This window comes from Cibotium barometz, chromosome 13, assembly GCF_041138505.1.
Source record: "Cibotium barometz isolate CiBa-2024 chromosome 13, ASM4113850v1, whole genome shotgun sequence".
Lineage (NCBI taxonomy): Eukaryota > Viridiplantae > Streptophyta > Polypodiopsida > Cyatheales > Cibotiaceae > Cibotium > Cibotium barometz.
The window spans coordinates 25,687,836-25,709,401 of NC_141058.1; the positions used below are offsets into that span (position 1 = coordinate 25,687,836).

Consider the following 21,566-nt stretch of genomic DNA (forward strand, 5'->3'; position numbering starts at 1 on the left):
TTAACGATGGGTGTTTTCTAACTCCTCTCGAGAAGTTAGACAACCTCCCAAATTTTTGCGACACAAAATGAAAAATTTTCGAGACTTTTTTTTTTAGCACCCCTTTATCCGGTGCGGTGGCGGCCTTTATGGTGCGGTGTGTGGGTCTCTCTGCGCGGTGCACTGTTCACGCACAACCGCCTTCTTTTATTATATATATATATATATATATATATTCTTTTTTGAAGTGCGTGGGCAATGAACTCAATGCGTGTGCAGCTCTGCTATGAGATTTGCAACAAATTCGAAAAGTTCAATCTTCATATGTGTGTATAGATTTCAATTTCTCTACAGGTGCAGGTTTAACAGAGAACTAAAATGCACAAAGTTAAAGATGCAGAAAACTAAACTAAGCTGTGAGGAACAGAAAATAAAACGAACATGCAGAAAATTGGAACTGTAAAAATTAAACTCAGACAGCAAAAATTATCCTCAAACAGAATGACAAAAATGCAAAACAGGTCTCTCTCTTTCGCACACAAATTGAAATTAGCAGGTTTAGCTCCTACCTCCAATCCTTCCTGTGTGTTGAATCCTTGTCCTGACCTCAAGGGAGAAGCGTAGCTAGCCAATCGCACTCCAATTGCAAAGACAATTAAAGAGAATTTAACAACAGATGAATCTTAAATAAGTACCAAAATTAGTCCCAAATCCTGCTCTCCTATCCACCAACAGTTTTGCAACCGATTGGAGCTTAACAAAGGAGTGGTAGTGTGTGTATGGTGCTCAACTAATGTAGACACTCGTTCCCCGGCAGTGGCGCCATTGTAGAGCGGTTCTCTCTACCATGCAATATAGTGCTCATAAAGTACTACCGATCAACAAATGTGTTGAGAAACACAATGTCAATCCGAGGACTCGACCCGATTAGTGCATGAAGGCTTATCCCTTGCATGAGAGCTCACATACACGAACCACCACTTGACGATTCAACCATTCAACACCTCAATCAATCTCTCAATCTCTTAAATCCACTACACTAATCAAGAGAACAAGCAATGCATGGCAATCTCTTAATCCCATTCAAACATTGATTAAATCTTAGCTTTCCCTAATGCCTGCAAATCCATAAGCGTGCATCTACTAACGCACAAGCTCATAGAGAGAGTCTATCCATGAATAACTCATTGCCAATGACATGGGCAAGAGCTTGCATCAATGGAGACTACACACACACACACTACAAGCATGCAGCATACACAAGAGAAAGAAAGAAGCATTCAACTAATCATAGATTAATCTACTTCAATGATGCTAAAACAGATTAAGAGAAAGAAGTGGAGCTATTGGAGCTTGATGCTCATTAGAGTATAATAGAGCGAGAGTTAGAGAGTTGCCATAGCTTGAGAGCTCAAGAGCTTCACTCAATAGCTTATGAGAATGGCCAAAAAACGTTCTCTTTCTTTATCTAACATCTCTTTTATAAAGATGTCACTAACCCTAACCCTAGGCCTCTTTCACACATGGGCGGACAACCCCATAAGTGAGCCTTGCTTAATACACTTAGAACTCTCATTTAGAACCCACATTGACCAAAAACGATTTACATTGCACTTCGGCACAAAAATATGGAAAAATTATGTGCGTCTTTATGTTCCCATGGCTACAATCCCGCTCTCTCGCATTAATTGCTTTCGGCCTCCTTTCCATAATCCGTGTTGCCGTGGAACACTGTGTCTACAACCATTCTTGAACCATTTACAAACATCATAGCACTCACTTCAGGCATGTTTACATTCAATGTAAACATTCTGCCCACTCTATTGCCTTTTGCAACCAACCTGCACTTGTCTTTAAAGTCTTCAACATAATAACCATCAGAGTTAAACCGAACCTGCACTTGTCTTTAAAGTCTTCAACATAATAACCATCAGGGTTAAACCGAACCTGCAAACCCTGCTCAATCATCTGGCCAACTGAAACCCTGCTCAATCATCTGGCCAACTGAAACCAGATTCTTTGTTATGTTTGGAACATGAAGTACATCTGTAAGGTACTTCACTTTGCCATCCTGCATAGATAATGGCACATCTCCAACATGGGCAATTGGATGAGCAGTGTCATCCCCTGTTTCCACAAAACCTAGTCTTTCAAGGTTTTTCATCTCTTTGAACCACTCCCCATGACTTATCATGTGGTTCGAAGCACCTAAATCAACGTACCATACATCATCTTTATGTGCTGCTTCAACATTTTCAGACATGGCATTAACGACATGCTGCATAACAAACAACCTTCCTACATAGACAATGGCACATCTCCAACATGGGCAATTGGATGAGCAGTGTCATCCCTTGTTTCCACAAAACCTGGTCTTTCAAGGTTTTTCATCTCCTCCTTGAACCACTCCCCATGACTTGTCATGTGGTTCGAAGCACCTGAATCGCTCGAAATCGCCTGCTTTATGAAAAACGGAGGTCCTAATGCGCTCGATACACATTTTCGGCTCGAAATGCGTTTTCGGCTCGACAAATTAGATCCGACAGGACAGAATAGTTGCCCTATAGCTTTACTCCCGGGAAGAAAGCTCCTCAATCAGAGATCGTTTGTCGGTGCCTCTCGTAAAGCTCCGGACGACAAGGGTGTAGTCGCCAACACAAATAGGGAAGAGTAAATGAAGCTCTTACCCTCGTACCGCTTCCTGTGCTTCTCTTGCTTGCAGCTCAGCCCTTAGCATGAACCAAGCTCTGATACCATGAAAAGATGCAGGGGAGAAGAGAGCTTGAGCTCTTGTAAGCACACACACACACTCACAAAATCCTAAAAGAGAACACACAAGGTGAGAGGCTGAAAATCTTCTTCTTCTTTACACAACACTCAACACACCATATACAAAGATAAGAGTACACACATATGAAAAGGTACTCAACCAAATACATACTAGGGTTCTCTATAGTGTGAACCCAACTAAATGAGCTGGCGCTATAACTATACCAGTCTCTAGAATGGCTATCACACAGCTTGTCATCCCACTGGCCGCATATCACCCATGATCTCACCAACCATTCCAGTGTTGTAAGTGTGGGGCGGCCTATCCCCTAGGCGGGTCATCAGTGTCCACCGCCTCACTAGATGAGCTCGATATCTCAACATTTAAGTGCTTACACCTTTTTCTTAGCAACCCACCCACTTCATCTTACCTCTCTCTCTCTCTCTCTCTCTCTTCCCCCCCACCCCAATTGTACACATGGGACCTTGTCAAATTGTCTTCTATGATTTTGCATTCCTCATGGAGATATTGTACTAATTTTTTGTCTCATAGACCCTTATATGAGCAACAACGGTACATTACTTGTAAGCACCCCTCATTGACACATGCTTTCAACATAGATTGCTAGTCTCTCTTGCAACTTTTCTTCCACATTTGAAGATGTCTCTCATAGGTCCTCGTATCAGCCATAGAGGTACTTGCATTCACCCCTCATTGACACATGTTTTGAACATAGATCTAGCTAGTCTTTTCTTCCATGATTTCTAACCATTTCTCATGGAGATATTGCACTACTTTGTTGGTATCGTGTCTTTTGCAGATCTCTCTCTCTCTCTCTCTCTCTCTCTCTCTCTCTCTCTCTCTCTCTATTTTGTAGTTTCTTACTATCTAGTGGGTTTTCTGTTACTAAGTGAAAAAGCTAAAGAGTTAGTGACAGTAACCATAAAGTAGTTCATATATAATAATGGGCGTGAGAACTAAAAAAAGGCTTGTATAATGTGGATTGAAGGTCTGAAAGTCCACAAATGGTGATAGTAGGCGAGAGAAGAAAAGCCTTCAAATTTCAGTAATTTTCACTTTCCATAATTTGAGATGAAGGTTTTGCAAGTTGTGAGCACATGATACTTTGTTTTTAATTAAGGAAAAAACACATGGTTATGATGGATGAAGTGAATGATGGTAGAAGTGGTGATGTGATGAGAAGTGGACTATAAGGAAGTGAATAGACTTAATAGGGGGGTATAAACCTAGTTAAAAAGGGGGGGTTAAGCTTTTTTTTCTTTTTTTTTTGGGGTGAAAATGTTTTTAGATATTTTGTGGAAAAAGGTAAAGAAAGAGTGGGAGATAACTTGGAGAAGAGGTGGGTCTGAGTTGGTAACGTGGTAGGCTAACCCTCCATGCGGAGAGGCCGCTGCCGCCACCCCAGCCTTACCCTTCGTCTTCTCCCCCAACCCCCTCCCTTCTCAGCGCCGCCCCTTTCAATCTCTGCATGCTGCCGCCCCTCCTCCACGCTTCTCCGCCTTGCCTCGCAATCGCCACCACCATCATTATCAAGTAAATTATTCCCTCCTCCCATCTCTCCCCTGTTCGTTAATTACTACTTAACTCATATTTTGTTTCTTTAATCAACCCTTCAATCAGCAGTCACCTTGTTTATTCTCTTCTTCCATCTGATGTTTTAACTGCCTCTTCCCTGCAACTTTTCCTGTGTAGTCCTCTCTTAATCAAATTCCTGCATGCTCTTCTTGTTCCTGTGTTTATTTGACTTGCTCCCAAGCTAAGCTTCCTTTCAGTTCATTACTCTTAATTTTTCCTAGTGTTAACATGAATCTCAATTCTCAATTCAAACCCATCTTAGTATAATTACTGGGTGATCATGAAGGAGGGGGCGACCTCTGCAAGATTATTAGTTGTAGATGGGTTTTATATTAGGATGATGGTAGTCATGCAATTAAGCTGGATTGCAATATCAAAATCCAGAATGTTTAATGACATTCAAATCAACCCTCCTGCCCATCAATTAATTCAGAGGATTACCTAATTATTCAATAATTGAATTGAAGCCACCCTAGCTTGCTTTAATCATGTCTTAATTCAATACATATGCTGTCATATCCTTTTGTGCATCTATTCAAGCACCCATACATTGGCTGTATAGACCTTTGTTTCCTACATTTTATGCTTCTATATGAGTTTCTTTACTATATCTTGCAGCTTACATATAACCATATGTGGGTGCCTTTCTTTATTTTTCAATTGCATGCAAAGTCCATTGTAAACTATGAACCACCATATCCATCCCTTCTAATCACAAAACAGAATCCTCTATTTCATGAATTGATTGAATTAGATAGCATGCAAGGTGGGTACTAGACGCCCTAAAATCGGATTAGACCGATGTATTAGTTAGCTTAAATGTCATGATAAGGGTGCTTCTGATTGATTATAGGCTTTTCTATTGTGGTGCAGACAAGCTAAATGCTCAGCCTCATTGGGATCTTCTAAAGGAGGGCAACCATATTGAAAACGCTGGATCTGAATCCTGGTATTTCTCTGACACTATATATTGCATTGAAAGTTTTGGCGCTCTAATCCTTGTTTGCTCATTTGAATCTATCTAAAAGAATAAAGTAATTAGGATTAAGGCTACCTGATTAATTGATCATGTCTTGATCCACCCATAAGAATGATGAACTTTCAGTGATGAATGGGTTAAGATGCTATGAGCACTTGCTCATGCTTAGAATGTGTTGACTATTCTTAATCATGCACGCTTGCTTTTAGGTCCTCCTCCTCACTTTGGGGTTTATTGGTTTCTTATTTGATAACCTACACCTTAATCTATGTCCAGCAACATACCACCCTCTTGAAAAGTAACCCTTTCCGCCTCTGATTATCCTTCACTTTTCATGGTGAAATAAGGGTTAAGTTAGTCAACATGGAAGATGAAGGCTCATATTTAATTACTCATTGTTCAGAATTAAGGTCTGATCATTTTCCAAAATGGGATAAAGTTAACTAACATGAAGGATAATGCCATATGTAGTGAGGGTTACATCAGGGCAACATGAAGAGAAGGGATTTCAAATCAATCCAGACGAGGGTCAAGGGTAGCCAGCATGAAGAAATTCTTTGTTTTCTGTAATGGTCGAGATGAGGAAACATGGTAATGGGTAATCATATTGTTTAATTATGATCAACATGAGGGTATGGATAATCAAGATGTTTTAGGATAATCAACATAAGGGTTGACGCAGATGACATGGCTTATATGGGTGATCAAAACGAGGATTAAGGTGGAACATGGCTTATATGGGTGATCAAAATGAGGACTAAGGTGCAATAAGGGCTTATTTCATTCAACCATAACTTTTGGATTGCATTGCACAGGCTTCAAATGATGCCCCAGGAGCTGATTCATTCTTTAGAATGGCAGGAGGCCATCACGACGCATCAAGCTGCAGCACTGCTGCAAGTGAACAATCAGGTCAACTCCTTAAGACTTCAGGTGTTTAACAGCTGATGCTACTTCAAAAACAAACCGACAATTTGACACGCATGCATGGATTCGCACATGATGTATGATGTTCAAAAGCTATCCTTATTAATGCAACAAATAACCAACAAGTTTGACATGATTCATGGTTTTTGAAGGTGACTTTAGGATTTCAAGAGCTAATAATTCAAACACTATGCATCATGTCAAAAATGTTGGTTTTTTTTCTTTTTAACATTAATATGCATGTGCTCAAATGCAAATAACAACTAATGATACATAGTGTTTCTCATGATGCCTGGGGACTTTTATGGAGGTTTGAAACACCCTGGGCAAGTTATAACGCACGAGATGGTCGTGCACTCGGAAACTCCAAAAAATCTAATGCTCACATTAAAAATCCCATTTAAATGATGCATTCTTTTTTTTTGTTTAAGCACTGCTTTTGCATGTTTTGCATTGCAGATAGAAGGAAAAGGTCCAGTCCTGGAGATGATGAGGCATCCCTTAAGCCTTATGAATGCAGATTTTGTCCCATGAAATTCGCAAAGTCACAGGCCCTTGGTGGGCACATGAACAGGCATAGGCAAGGCAGGTTTTTAAACATTTGCTCTCTTTTTCAATTTGAAAAGTGACATGACTAAAGTATGCTTTCAACAAGAAAAATAACATCATGGGTATTTTCTGTACAGAGCGGGAGCGAGAGCAACTGATGAATGCGCGGCATTTGATTATGCAGCAAGAGTTCTCATCAATCATGTAAGAACCAAGTCCATCCATTTCCATCTCTTGATGAGTCAGTTATATATGAAAGCTCTCAATTTGTACCACATTATGGTGATATACCATGGCATTATTATAGTGATTATACTTTATGACATCATAGATATGCCATGGCATCATCATGATGATTATACTTAACCACACCATTGTGATATGCCATGACACTATTCTGGTGATTATGTCATGACTATACTGAACCACATCATAAAAATATGTCATATGACATTATTATTCTGCAGATTCTAATCATATTATAATAGTGATTTTCGGATTAATTAATGGGACTTAACCACATGATAATGATATGTCATGATATTATTGTGGTGAAATGATGTTACTGTAGTTACCTTTTTTCCCTTTTTTAATCTTTTGCTTCTACCACTTTTTTTATATTTCTTTGTTTTCTATTGTTCTTTCAAGGATGCCTGGGCAGAACAGTCCATCAGATCTACCAAAGATTAACCATGCTCACATGCAAAGATCAGCAAGTGAAGGTTCTCTCAGGGATGGCACCCGCATGGGTGCACCGCCGCCGGGAGCTTCAACCTACAAGGGGGGTTTGCAATCTAGTGCCTACAATTCCTCTTTAGGACCCCCAAATCTAAGCTGGAATCTCGGCAGCATTGTTGGAAGCATGCAAAACTCTGCATCAACATCAAACTTGGATGGCATGCTACCTCTGTTTCAAGCCAGGCAAGCATATGGGTCACCATTGAATAATAATACATCACCATACACAATGCAAAAGCCACCAAATGGGCCACTCGGGCACCATGACATGATGCTTTCATTGCCCTACGAAAAAGCCGTGCAGGGATCCATATTCCCTTTTGAAGCCAACCCCCAGGCAGCAGGCCAGGGAAGCAGTACCTTGGAGTCTCTGAGACAGCAGAACCAATCTGAGGAAGGTGGCATTTTGGCCAGCACTGCTGATGTATCCCCCCAGATAATGGCATCAAACAGAAGCTTGATCCATCATGGGACCAATGATGTGAAGTGTACCCATCAGTTCTCGCACACATTTTCTTCACAACCCAAAGCATCCCAGCAGACAAACATGGCAACAATCAGCAGCTGCTTTCACTTCTATTCATACCCTCCTGCTGATGGGGCAAGGTCATCCATGTCATGTATGCCAAACCCTTCCCTAGATTTCAATGTAGGATCAACAAGTCAGCTGGATGGTCTCTCGTGGCTGCTCGGAAACTCCAAAACTGCACCATCACTGACAAACGACGACTATCGCCACCACAATCTCAGTGCCCCTGAGCTGAAGACGAGTGACGCAAGCTTGACAGGTAATGGCGGTGAGCAGTTGAAAACCATGAGGTGGGAACTGGCTTTGCCAAGTCCAGATAATGATGCAGGTGCTAGTATTAGGGACCTTGCACCTGTGACAGGAGGAGCTTCTGCATTGCAGTTTGGAGTTGATTATGCCCATAGTACTAGTGAGATAGAAGGTACATATAGTCAAGAGTCCAAGACTAGTAGATAAATATTATAATATATTGAGTGTATAATAGTTATGCCTATAAGGGATCAGCATCAGTTGTGCTAATTTTTCATAATAACGCCCCCCAAAAAAAAGAGGTCCTTGCATGGTTTTGAATAGGGGCCAAATTTTCTGGGACTACAGTTATATGCAGTGATATAGAAAGAGAAATAAATGTGCACATTGTGATTTACTTATGTGATAAATTTCTAGATTTTGACCTTTTGCTATTTGTTTCTAATGGTCCAAAGAGAAAATATGCATGCATGTATATGTACATTGTGTGTGTGTGTGTGTGTGTGTGTGAGATATGGATGGATGTGTGAAACTATATGTTTTGGTTATTCCCACAATTTTATTTTGTATATAAGCCCTAATTTGGAATGTAACTTTCTATCGCAATGCATGTGCATGTCTCTCTTGAGGAGGAGGGATGGGGTTGTGCCGGGTCGCCCTCCTCTATAAGATTTGAGAATTGAGGTTGGGAAGGTCTCTGAATTTGAGGTGGGAGACTCCATGCTAGCCTTACTTCAGACTTTGAAGGAGGTGGGAGACTCCATGTAATCAGCCTTACTTAAGACTTGAAAGTCGGCTTTTAACCCTCAAATCTCTCTCTCTCTCTCATCCCACACACACACACACACACACACACACACACACACACACACACACAAATGCACACTCAAAGATAGTTGCTCTTTAAAGGGCTAGTAGACATGTACACTAGTACAGCCTAACAAGCATAACTACAGAGTACCCACTCTTACTATCCATTTTGTAAGCTAATGGGGTGCTACTTCCCACACTTGGGAACTATTTTGGGTTACTAAGCTAATGAAGGTTGGTCCATAAAGGTGTTAATGATGGGTGGCAAAGTAGTGACACAGCCCTCAATTTTAAAATATGGTCATAAGCCAAAGATGGTAGGTGGTGAAGTAGCTACACAGCCCTTCTATACTATACTTACACACTACTATGGCATCTTTTTTAATTTTTCTAGAAACTCTTTTTTTTCGAGCACTTGATTATAGGTGGTGAAGAAATGCCCCCAATAAAGGTGCATGTGTGACCCTTTCTTTGAACTAGTTGCATACGCAAGGAAATGTTTTGCACGTGCATAATATCTTTACTCTTTTCAGTGCTCACAAGAAAAGCATTTTTCCTAGCCAGTGGAAAAAAGGAAAAAGTTGGAAAAGCGTCGGCTTTATTGCAAAAAAAAACAAGAATTTTTTAGTTTTATAGCAAAAAAAATCAAGAATTTTTCGGTTTTGTAACTAAAATTCAAAAAAATTGTCCAATTTTCTTCAAGTCAAGATTTGGCCAGGATTTTTAAATTTTATTTGGTGAAAAATACACTAAAGGCGAACACTGACCCCTTGATAATTTTACGTATTTTTTAACATCTTTTTAAAAAAAGAGATGCACTCCCCCACAATTGACTCTCAAGGTAAAAAGCCTAGCCAATATTATCAAGATCAATAGCAACATCAATAACTACACCAAGTTTAAACCCTTAGTATATCTTCACCCTTTCAAAATTTTATTTACCTTTGAAGGATAATGTTCACTTATTTAGCACCTAGGAAACATTCTCTATTTGTTTAATTGTTAGAACATTGTAAGGTTGTGACTTAGGTTTAGACTGAAGAGTTGTGGGGAACGGATATGAAGAGATATCCCAAGGCTCGAGACACTTCACATTGTTTTTGAAGGCTATTTAAACACAAGCCCAAGACCAAGCGATAACTTATCATTCTAATGCAAGCTATTCTCTTGTTTTGATGTATCATAATGTTATACTAATTTCTTGATCAAATACTTAATTACTAGACCCATTCCTTTTCTCACACTTTAATTCTCTCTCTCTCTCTCTCTCTCTCTCTCTCTCTCTCTCTCTCTCTCTCTCTCTCTCTCTCTCTCTCTAATCTTGGGTAAGCTTTCTTTTGAATTTCCATCATACACCTCAGTATTTCACACTACCTCTCTACTACCAACAAGCATTCTTTCTCACAAGCTTTCCTCTTGAGTTCCCCAATGTGGGATGCCAGCATAGTTGGGGTGACGACGACAAGAGCTCTACTCTAATTACAAGTTAGCCGCTAAGCACAATCCAAGATGGAAAACAAAAAAGGAGAACCTAGCAAGAACAATCCTAGATTAAGAGCTATGTCGATGGTTACATATTGTAGCCTATTTTGGCACCAATTTTAGCAAGAGATCGTGGCCATTCTCAAATACATTATTAGTAAGGTCCTTCATTTGCACCTTTGTTCTAGTGTGAAGGGTTGCAACGATGGTTACATATAATTTGTACTCTATTTTGGCACCAAGTTTAGCAAGAGAGTACCGTGGCCATTCTCAAATACATTATCCAGTAAGGTCCTTCCTTTGCACCTTTGTTCTAGTGTGAAGGGTTGCAATGATGGGGGAAAGGTTGGATGCTTCAATGTTGTAAAAAAATAGTAAGTTAGATGGTTTAAAATGATCAAATATGGAAATTCAATGTGAAAAATTTGTTGTTTTGAGAGAGATTTGGGAGATCATGACACGGCTAGAAAGAAGGTCAATAATGCCCATATGGAAGACACTCAAGTAGAAAACAATAGAGATCGAAGCAGAGACATCACTTGATTCAACTTCCAAAGATTAAGCAAAGTTTGAGGCCTAGCCAAAGGTATTGGAGTATGATCAAAAAGCTGGAAGTGCACTGTATGATGAATATGTCAATACAAGATCATATTATTCCATATATAAATTTAGCAAATTTTCGATGGAGGCAGGAGATTCCCTCCACAATATTTATGAAGCAATGAATTCAACTCGGTTGCTTTACTTGAAGCAAATTCTTCATAATATAAAGCTGAAAGCACACAAACTAGTGATGTCATTCTTGATAAACCTTAAAGAGGTATGAGTTGCATGGAATTCATGGAATTCGAGATCAAGTTTATGATGTGATTATGGTAAACATAGTCTTGGAAGAGGTAATGTCAGAATTGCTTCTAGTTGGCCTATGCAAAGACTCTCCATAAGGATTGGTTTTGTGGAAGAAAGTATTGCAAAATGATAGTGTTATTCTTAGAGATAATAGCGCTCAAGGCATTGAGGGTTATAGTGATATCCCAATCCGATGAGAAAGGATATGTTAACAATTTGTTTTTTAAGGTTGTATTGCAAAAATCAAGATATAGAAGTTAGATTTTACGTAAATAGATGCTCAAGTCAAGAGCTTACCTTAGCCTTATCGGATCATGTGTCATATACACCCTAGGGTCGAATTTCCAAAGAGGGTGACGAGGTCATAGTCTTAGAAAAGGTAATGTCAGAATTTCTTCTAGTTGGCTTATGCAAAGCCAAGGTGAGAACTCTTAATTTTTTCATCAAAGCATAACGTCGACAAGGGTATAATCAATCATAACGTTGGCAAGGGTATAATCAATCTCATAATGTCGGCAAGGGTATAATCAATCTCATAATTGTAGAGAAAGAGAAAATTATAGACCATCCAATAATGTCGGCAAGGGTATAATCAATCTCATAATGTCGACAAGGGTATAATCAATCTCATAATTGTAGAGAAAGAAAAAATTATAGACCATCCAATAATTAGGCATCTCAAAGAAAATGTCCTTATTATTATTGTGAAAATAAAGGGCATGTTAAAAGAGATGGTGGTGAATCAAGCAACAAGAAACATGTGAGCAGAGAGGTAGGGGAAGACAACAAAACTTTTCCAATCAAGAAAGGTCATCATCATCAAATTTTGATTATTAAAGAGAGCACAAAGACTAAATTCTAGTCATAACAATAGATGATTCAACTCAAAATGGTAAGTGGTTTCTGTTGAGATATCGAGCTCATCTAGTGAGGCGGTGGACACTGATGACCCGCCTGGGGGATAGGCCCCACACTTACACCACTGGCATGGTTGGTGAGATCATGGGTGATATGCGGCCAGTGGGATGACAGGCTGTGTGACAGCCATTCTGGCATAGTTATAGTGCCAGCTCATTTAGTTGGGTTCACACTATAGAGAACCCTAGTATGTATTTGGTTGAGTACCTTTTCATATTGTGTGTACTCTTATCTTTGTATATGGTGTATTGAGTGTTGTGTGAAGAAGAAGAAGATTTTCAGTCTCTCACCTTGTGTGTTCTCTTTTAGGGTTTTGTGAGTGTGTGTGTGCTTGCAAGAGCTCAAGCTCTCTTTTCCCCTGCATCTTTTCATGGTATCAGAGCCTGGTTCATGTTAAGGGGGGCTAAGCTATAAGCAAGAGAAGCACAGGAAGCGGTACGAGGGTAAGAGCTTCATCTCCTCTTCCCTATTTGTGTTGGCGACTACACCCTTGTCGGGAGCTCTACGGGAGGCACCGGCAAACGATCTCTGATTGAGGAGGTTTCTTCGCGGGAGTAAATCTATAGGGAAACTATATTGTCCTATCGGACATGTCCTATTATCGGACAAAAATTTTTGTGCCGCCAAAAACGCGTTTCGGGTGCGTTAGGACCTTCGTTTTTCAGAAAGCAGGTGATTTCGAGCAGTACGGGTAAGTCATTGATTCTATGTAAAACGCTATTTTAAGAACTACAGGAAGACAGATTGGTTGTGCAGACATTGTGTGTGCTGCAAGGAGGTCAACAATTGCCATTGGGTGTATGTATGCACATTGAGGTCACTGGTTGTGACATTTGAGTGTAGTACAGTACCGCTGCAGAAAATACAGCAGTTTGTGCAGGACAAACCAGAGTGTTGTTTCTAGTAAATTTGTGTGTCTGGCAAGATGTCAAATGATAACATAAACGAGATTGTTGGTGAGAAAGGGTTACATAGAAGGTGAGAATGAAGAGGCACCGAGATACCGGAGATCAATTTGCCTGCTCTACAGATGTGAAAGACTTCAAGGATTGGAACCAAGGAGCCACAAAAGTTATGTATTGGCTCTCTATCAGTAAACAAGACACCATGATTGGGCACATACAGGATGCCAAGTCCCCCAATATACAGAAGACGTGGGACACCTTAGTAAAACTCTATGAAACGAATACCGCATGAAAGATACAGTTGAAGAATGAACTTCATACTGTGGAGAAAAAGAGTATGTCTGTGAATGACTATGCAGGGTATTTGTGGAATCCCTTGCATCTATTGGCATTTCATTAGATGATGATGTGATAAGGTGGAAGTCTGTCTACGTGGTCTTGGGCCACAATACAAGGTGTTCAAGACGTTTATTTAGACGACTCAGGAAAACATTCCCAATTTCACAGATTTGGTGTCTATGTTGATTATAGAAGAGTTAAGGTTTCGCCTCACTTAGCAAAGCCAGAGAGTCACTTGTGCATTCACGAGATGAAAGCATTAACATCACTATCGTCACTTTGTCGGTATTCTTGATTAAGTTGATTGAGCTTTGTCTTTCTAGCACCAGTTGTTGGCGAGTTCATGTTTGGCCATGTGGCACACATGGGCGTTGTGGAGTTATAGTGATCTTTTTGAATCTTTGGGTTGCTTGTCTCTGCAATGCCATGCAAGCATGGACACAACTGTCTTTGGGGTTTAGCACCATGGGTGGCTCTTATTTGATGGGAACAGAGTTAGATGGGGCCACTTGTTGCTTGGTGTACATGGACTCCTTTGATTTCTCTCAAGGTAGTGCCATCACATGATGATTAAAGGTAGAACTAACTACTCTCCATTTGTGCTTAGGCTTTAAGGCTGGCATTAGAGGCATGGCTTTTAGTCTCCACTCCATCTTCGGTCTGGAGTTTTATGGCATGGTTATAGAGGTTAGTGATGTGGATTTTCTTGACTTCCAAACCCAAATATAGGGGTGTCCTTCATAGTAGAAGGCTCCCTATGCTTCTAGAAGTCTACTTGTGCTTCTAGAAGCTTGTTTGGGACCCAACAGAATGTTGGATTCCCAACTGCTAGGCTTGAGGCTACTTCCTAACTCTCTTTGGATTTGGAGATTGGGGTACAATCCATGAGGTTTTTGGGACCAAACAAAATCGTTTCTATCATAGAAGCCTTAAGCTTCTAACATCTTGACAGGAATTTAATGGGGCTTAGGTTGTGGGTAAAACTTTGTTACTTAGGGATCCCGCTTTGCAGATCTCTACTCATGGTGGGTAGGCAGTTAATAGATAGGTCTTTGCATCATCCTTTCCTTGTCTAGCAAGGGTACTCTTGTGTACCACTCCTATTTAATGACCTCTGTGAAGGGTTATTTAGGTTGAGGTCTTCATCTTTGCCAATGAGGTTTTGGATCTCCATAATGGTTTAAGGGGGTGGTTGACACGATGATGCAAGAGGGTGGTTGAGTGTTAGGGGTGTCTTATAAGTGAAGGACAAGATTTAGGATGCTAATAGGTATAGGGCACCCTCATCCATCAAGGGTAGCGTAACCATCCCATGGAAAACCTAGAGTGTTACAGTTCTTTTATAGCCACTAATTACACAATCAATGGCTAGTAATCCATCCCCTCCCGAGGATGATGCTTTTTTTCATATTAATTGCTAGGGTTATAGAAAACTTGGAAGATGCAAGTTTAGTTTCAATATATAACTCAGCTTCAAAACAACCGAGCAAGTGATGGTAGTTATGGATGGTGTGAGGGGTGGGTGGCCTAATGACACAATCATAAAACTTGCAAAGAAACAAATTTAGTTCCAATATAAAATGTATCTTCAAAATAATCCACAGCTATGGATTGGGAATTGTTTACCCCATGGTGCTGATGGTGTGAGGGGTGTGGTGGAGCCTAATGAGGTCCGTAAGGTTAACATTATGGCTAGCCCTAGTAGGGGGCCTAATGAGGTCCATGTCTCCTAAGATAAAATGTTATGGCTAGCCCTAATGTTAACCAAGGGAGGCCATGTAGCGAATTGGTCTTTTTGGGAGATCTCTAGGTGAGATAGTTTCATCGCCGGTTCTATTTCAAATGCATCGAGCATGAATAATGATGTGATTTTAGCATCATCTAATCGTGCAAACCTTGTCCCATGTGGAAGAGTCCCCATGTTGGCAGGCTCCAAGAGGGGCTCATATTCTAGGCCCTTAGCTTCACCATCCAACATGTTGTTACAAGCTCTACATATATGAATTAACATGGTGTGAGCTTCTACATTGCATACTCATATTAGTCTTGATGCCCATCTTCACCATCTGAAATTTTGTTACAAGATCTACAGATATCAATTGATGTGGTGTAAGCTTATGTGTTGCATGCTTTACGGATATTGCCCTGAAAAGACTATGTTCAAGGTTTGGTTATCCTTGTGTATATAAATGTAACTGGTTTTCCAATCATGAAACTATTCTTGCATCTCTTATGTAAGGCCTTTCGAGGATCATGGTGTATGACCCTCTTTTGTGGAAATCTATTACCACAAACTTGTGGTGGAAGATTAGTCTAAAGGTTGTAATCTTTGCATCCTAAAGGATATGTAACTATGTTCCCTTTGGTAAGCTTAACCCACGAGGCTTGTGCCTACAAGTGGTGGACTTCGCTAGGCCTCCCAATCATCCTTAGTGATTATGTGAACACTAGGATCCACCACCATAAAAAATTATGAAGATTGTGGTTCTTTTATAAATAGCAATAGGTAACATGGCATTCATTTCATCCCTTTCAAAATAGTGTCCAAGCTTGTTCCTCGGCACTTTCCATTGGGAGGGTGCTCAATGTGGCATAGCTTATCCTCTTCTTGATCTTCAAGTTTAGGTGTGTGGACTCTTAGGTTCCCATTCATTCAATCAAATAAATCACTCCAAAGTTGAGAATTTTCTTATAAAAAGAGAACTTTTTAGGACTTGGACTTCCATGGTTTGCTATGTCCCCTTGAGGAGCCCCCAAGTGATATTTATGCCACTTAGTTTATACTCACCCGGAGGTGGGTGGGCTTGGACATGTCAATGTGTTAGGGATGATGTACACTAGTCATTCCCTAGGAGGCGATGCCTATGATGGAATTGAAATGAAATCATCCACTATCACATCGGACATGTAAATGTGTAAGGGATGATGCACACTAGTCATTCCCTATACGAGGTGGTGCCTATGATGGAATTGAAATGAAGTCATCCACTATCACATCGGAGACACTTTTGACATAACTATGATGACCCATGGAAGGCCAAGGTCACCTCCGTGCCCTAGGGATGAGAAAATGTCTAGACTCTTGTGCTTTCCTTATCTCAGCAAACAATTCCTTTTAGCTATAAAGGAAAGTTCTTGCCCTAGATATATTGGTTCTACCCTTTACTGGTTTCTTCTCTAATGGTTTCTTAAACATTATTGCTTGAGCTTCAATTTGAGGATCTGGCTCTGAATCTTGCTGTTTTGGAAGGAAGGGATCTAGGTAAACCATCCTCACAGTTTGCTTCATACGAGCCATACTTCCCACAAATTAGTCCATGGAGTGATTCCAACCCTTTGAGAAGAGCTGGATTTGCGCGCCGTGGAAGGAATCGAGCGACAAGGCAGACGACCGGAGTGCTATCCACAGAGTGATAAGGCAAATTTAAGCTTGACGAAAGAGTAGACTCATGCCGTCGAGGAATCACGCGACAAGGTAGGCAACGAGCCAGAGCACTGTCCACGGAGTGATAAGGCGGATCCAAGCCTGACGGTAGAGTACACTCGCACCGTCGACAGAATCAAGCGGGGAGAAGAAGACGTCGCATTCCGCCCAGGAAGTGAAAGAGATAATTTGGTGATAGACAATCTTCAAAATTGCACCGTATAGGGAGGGTTGATATTGCAACCGTCCACAGAGCGAAAGAAAAAATTCAGAAATAATGAAAATAATTCTCGCGTCGTCAATGGTACCCGACAAAAAAAAATGAATATTTTCTCCTTTTTTATAGAATGTCCCCCTTCCTCGTGCCATAGATCGGTTTCGGTCCCCCTTCACTAATGCCTTCAGTTCATCATGTGCGATAAGAAAAATTGCTTATGGTCAGTTCTTCGTCTGCCGGGGCTTGGTTTCAATCCCCCCTTCACTCGCGCCTTCAATTCACCATGCGATTGGTCATTTTGCTTCTTGTTAGTTGTTCATCCTCGTGCCATGGCCAACAATTCAAGCATGGAGCAAGTGGTTCACTACTATGATCCTTTGGAAGATGTAGAGACACTTGAAGAGGTAACAGACGAGCCTAGTGCCAATGAAAACCTATTCGATTTGTTAAGGAGAGATGGGCACGATGAATATCTTCCAAATGTTGAGCCTATATTCAATGTGCCCTTTAATTTAGAACATATTGTTAAGGACATGGCAAGCTCTATGTTAGGGGAAGAGTGAAAGGCATATAGTAAATTGGTTAGTATACAGAAATTACAAATGAGGGATCATCACAATATGTTCACATGTCTAGCTTTGACCTATCCTCACAATATGTTCACATGTCTAGCTTTGACCTATCCTCATCTGAAAACAAGAGCATGTCAGGAAGGTGGGATGCCTATTCAGAAGATAAGAGGATAAAGACTTGTCCTTGACACTGCAAGGTTCTTGAGTACTTCTTTTGATTTGTTACTTATCTATTTCTTCATGTAGACAAAGAGGACTACACAAAGGATGAATTGGAAGTTCAGAAGGGTCAAAAGGTTTCACAAGCTTTATTTGTCACAGAGATTGAATTTGATGATGAGGTTATGCACCTAGTTTCTGGTGATGAGGAGTGCCTTGTAAGCATAAGGTTTGATGTGGCAGAGTTTAAGGCATCCACTGTTATTGATGAGGGATCATCTGTGCATGGAGAGCACTTAAAATAAAACTTCGTCATCCCTAGGATGCCCTCCTTTCTTATAAATGCAAATAATTTTATTCTTCTCTCCCGCATACAAAAGCTTTTTAATTTAAGGGAGGATTAATGGCTCATAATTACAGCAAATGGTTGTGAAGCTGCTAGGGGTATACTTGATGTGTGTGTGGAAAATGAACATAAAGAGGAGTTTTTGAAGTTGGACACTTAGGTGACAGAGAACTTCATTGAAGCCCCTAGAGAACTTCATTGAAGCCCCTAGATCTAGGTCATTATGCTTTGACAGCCAAGGAGACTAAATATTCTTCTCTTCCCACAGAGCTATAATTTCAAAGTCTCCAAGAGGAGTTTGGAATTACTGAAATAGGAAGAGAGCCCTTGCCCGCCCCCTTGATCAAGGAAATCAAGAAGGCTCCATCAACCTTTGGGATGCATGCAAGTTGGAAGAGGATGAAAACCAGAAGGTAATTTATCTATTCTTGAGTGAGTTTATGGTATTGAAAGCCAAATTCTTTGTTTAATGCAGATTATTCTTGATGATGCCGATGGTTTCCTTGGACGCGGAGGTGCTGCCCGTTTTTTGTAAAAGTTGGCCAAGATGCTGCTCTTGCACACTACATCTCATCTATTGACAAAGAAATAATCATGATTGTCTACCACAACAAATATTCTAGTGATGTTGAAATTCCACTTCTTACACTCAAGGCACTATCTAGATATACGGGCTATTCTTTATCCCCTTATTATACACATAAGGTCATGCTGATAGAGAAGTGTGCTGCTATTCATATCTTTGGATATGGTATAAGATTTTGGCCTTCCAGAATCGGATACTTCCTCTGTTATGCTAGCTATGCTCTAGGTACCGAAATAGAAGATGTAAATGCACTCAAGGGTATGATAGTCACAAAGTTTTTGCTTTATAGATAAAAATGCATAGTGAAGAGGAAGAGCAAGTAGAGAAGAGACTCGCGAGAAATTAATTATCTTGTCATTGTAAATATTTTGTTATATCTTTTATGTAATAAAATGATACGAATAAGTTTTAATTACAAGTTTGTATTAAGCGAAAATGTTTACAACACTCTTCAAAATGTTATAACACTCTTCAAAATGTTTACAACACTCTTCAAAATGTTATAACACTCTTCAAAATGTTTACAACACTCTTCAAAATGCTATAAATTTCATATACAAAATTTCGTTACACTAAATCCAAATTCTTCCTTCTCGTCTTCTTGATAATCTCCATGCTGCCATGACATGTTGGTCCTGTGCCACCTTTCCACTTCAATGATCTCCTCATTTTGTCTTGATTTCATGCTGCCTTTGCTAAATCACTCGTGTACGGGCCTTTTCCATTGATAGTTTTCACCCGAAAGTATATCTGTAGAACCAATTGAACATTTCTTTGAGGTAATTTGTACGAATCTTTCCTCCTCCATGTCGGGTGTTTTTGAAATATACTCCTCGAGCTCGGTAGTGAGATTTTTCCATTCCTTGGGTGCTCCACATGTCAAGAGAGCCATATTCATTCATGAAGTATGCACAATGAGCATACAAAATGTGCTCAGAAGAAAACAGGACCAATTCAAAAACTATTATTCATAATCATTTCAAATTGAATGTAACGCATAATGTTGGTATCACCCCATGTATCGACCATGGCTTTTGTAAAATTTTGAAGCTCTTCTTGAAATTTTTGGCACTCCTCTGTAGTTGTCCTTTTGGTCATTAATTTAACCATCTTATTGAATTTTGACCAAACCTTCTCACGTATAACTACAAGGCTTGGATTGGTGCATTGAAATGTTATACATTTACACAAATCCTTCCACAAGTCCCAGGACTTTGAGTTCTGGCCTCTCTAGTTCAAACCTTCTCACGTATAACTACAAGGCTTGGATTGGTGCATTGAAACGTTATACATTTACACAAATCCTTCCACAAGTCCCAGGACTTTGAGTTCTTTACTTTTTCTGGCCTCTCTAGAAAATGTCTTGCCTTATATCCACTCATTGACACCTACTACTGGGCCACTTCATGATTTATGCCAGAGGTCTTCTTGTTAACAATAATCTGCACATTGCTGCCATGGCACCCAATTGAGTTGAGTAGCTCCTCTTCACTCATCCACTTTCAACACAAAATTTACCTTGTCACCTTGAATGAAAAACAAAAGTAGATGTTTTAGTACTTAAAAGATTTTTCTATTAGCTTGCAAAGAATGTATAAAATTACTTACATTGTTTAGGCAGTCCATAGAATAAGATCATAGCTCTCTGAAGACATTGTAGATCAACAATATATTGTTGAACTCATTGTAGGGAAACATGATCTTACCATTTATGCCTCGCTTTTTTCCCCAAGCTCGAATGGTTAATGTATCATTGATACAATAGTATTCTTCAATTTTGAGTTGTGCATCATCATTGCATGTCCTCCATTACTAATCTTATCTTTCTGGGGATAGAAAAAATATTCCTTATGATGCCTTGTTCGCGGAGTGTATCTTTTAGCACAATTGATGGTGATATCCTTTTGTGCTAATGCCCACCTCATCGCATGCATTCTGAACCTCCTCAATGCTTAGAAGATTAGTATTGTCATCCATCATCTCATTTGCGAGTACTTGATGTATCTTCTTGTTGCGTGGGTCTCGAATGATGGATTGAAGGTCATGCCTCCTCACACAACTACATAATATTTCTCCAAAATCATGAGGACCATTATCCACATGCTTCTTTCAAAATGTTCTTGTTAACAAACTAATAAATATAACCAAAAACACCTTAATCTATTGCTTATAACAACCACAACAACCAAAAATACCTTAATCAAAATTACTTACAACAATAATAGCCAAAGAACAAAAAATAAACCTTGCTGCATGGATTCTTCGCTTACGAGCACCACCACCACCTATGAGTTTTTGAATGTTATTGATTGTTCTCTTTCGCTCTCTTGCTCCCAGGGGGGTGCTCCTCATATGCGAGAGATTGTGTCTTGTAGCTTCATAATGTAAGCCTCTTTCTCTTTGTCTCTTTCTCTAGCTCTAAAATATTATTTGTGCATCTTGTAGTACATGTTGTGCACTACTCAAAGTGCTTTTTAAGCTTTGTGTTTGTGAGTGACGCTCATGCTTAACCTTCTACAATACCCAAGTAGCCCATTCTCACCCTCTCTCTAACAAACTGAATAAAAGAAGGGAGATTAGTGAAGGGTGGAGGACAATGCAAAGAAGGATCATTAGGATATAAATATCCATCAACCCAAAGAT

General features: G+C 39.9%; 2 protein-coding genes across 2 annotated transcripts; both read left to right on the forward strand.

The window, feature by feature from the left end:
• The first annotated feature begins 4,146 nt into the window (after positions 1-4,146).
• Positions 4,147-6,836, forward strand: LOC147632535 (uncharacterized). Its single transcript, XM_086807015.1, has 4 exons — positions 4,147-4,303; positions 5,219-5,294; positions 6,140-6,236; positions 6,711-6,836. The coding sequence occupies exons 1-4, from the start codon at positions 4,147-4,149 to the stop codon at positions 6,783-6,785; spliced, it is 405 nt and encodes a 134-aa protein (XP_086663141.1). The 3' UTR covers positions 6,786-6,836.
• An 82-nt stretch (positions 6,837-6,918) lies between these two features.
• LOC147632536 (uncharacterized) lies at positions 6,919-17,823 on the forward strand. The gene is made up of 3 exons (XM_086807016.1): positions 6,919-7,004; positions 7,449-8,488; positions 17,486-17,823. The coding sequence occupies exons 1-3, from the start codon at positions 6,919-6,921 to the stop codon at positions 17,821-17,823; spliced, it is 1,464 nt and encodes a 487-aa protein (XP_086663142.1).
• The last annotated feature ends 3,743 nt before the right edge of the window (positions 17,824-21,566 follow it).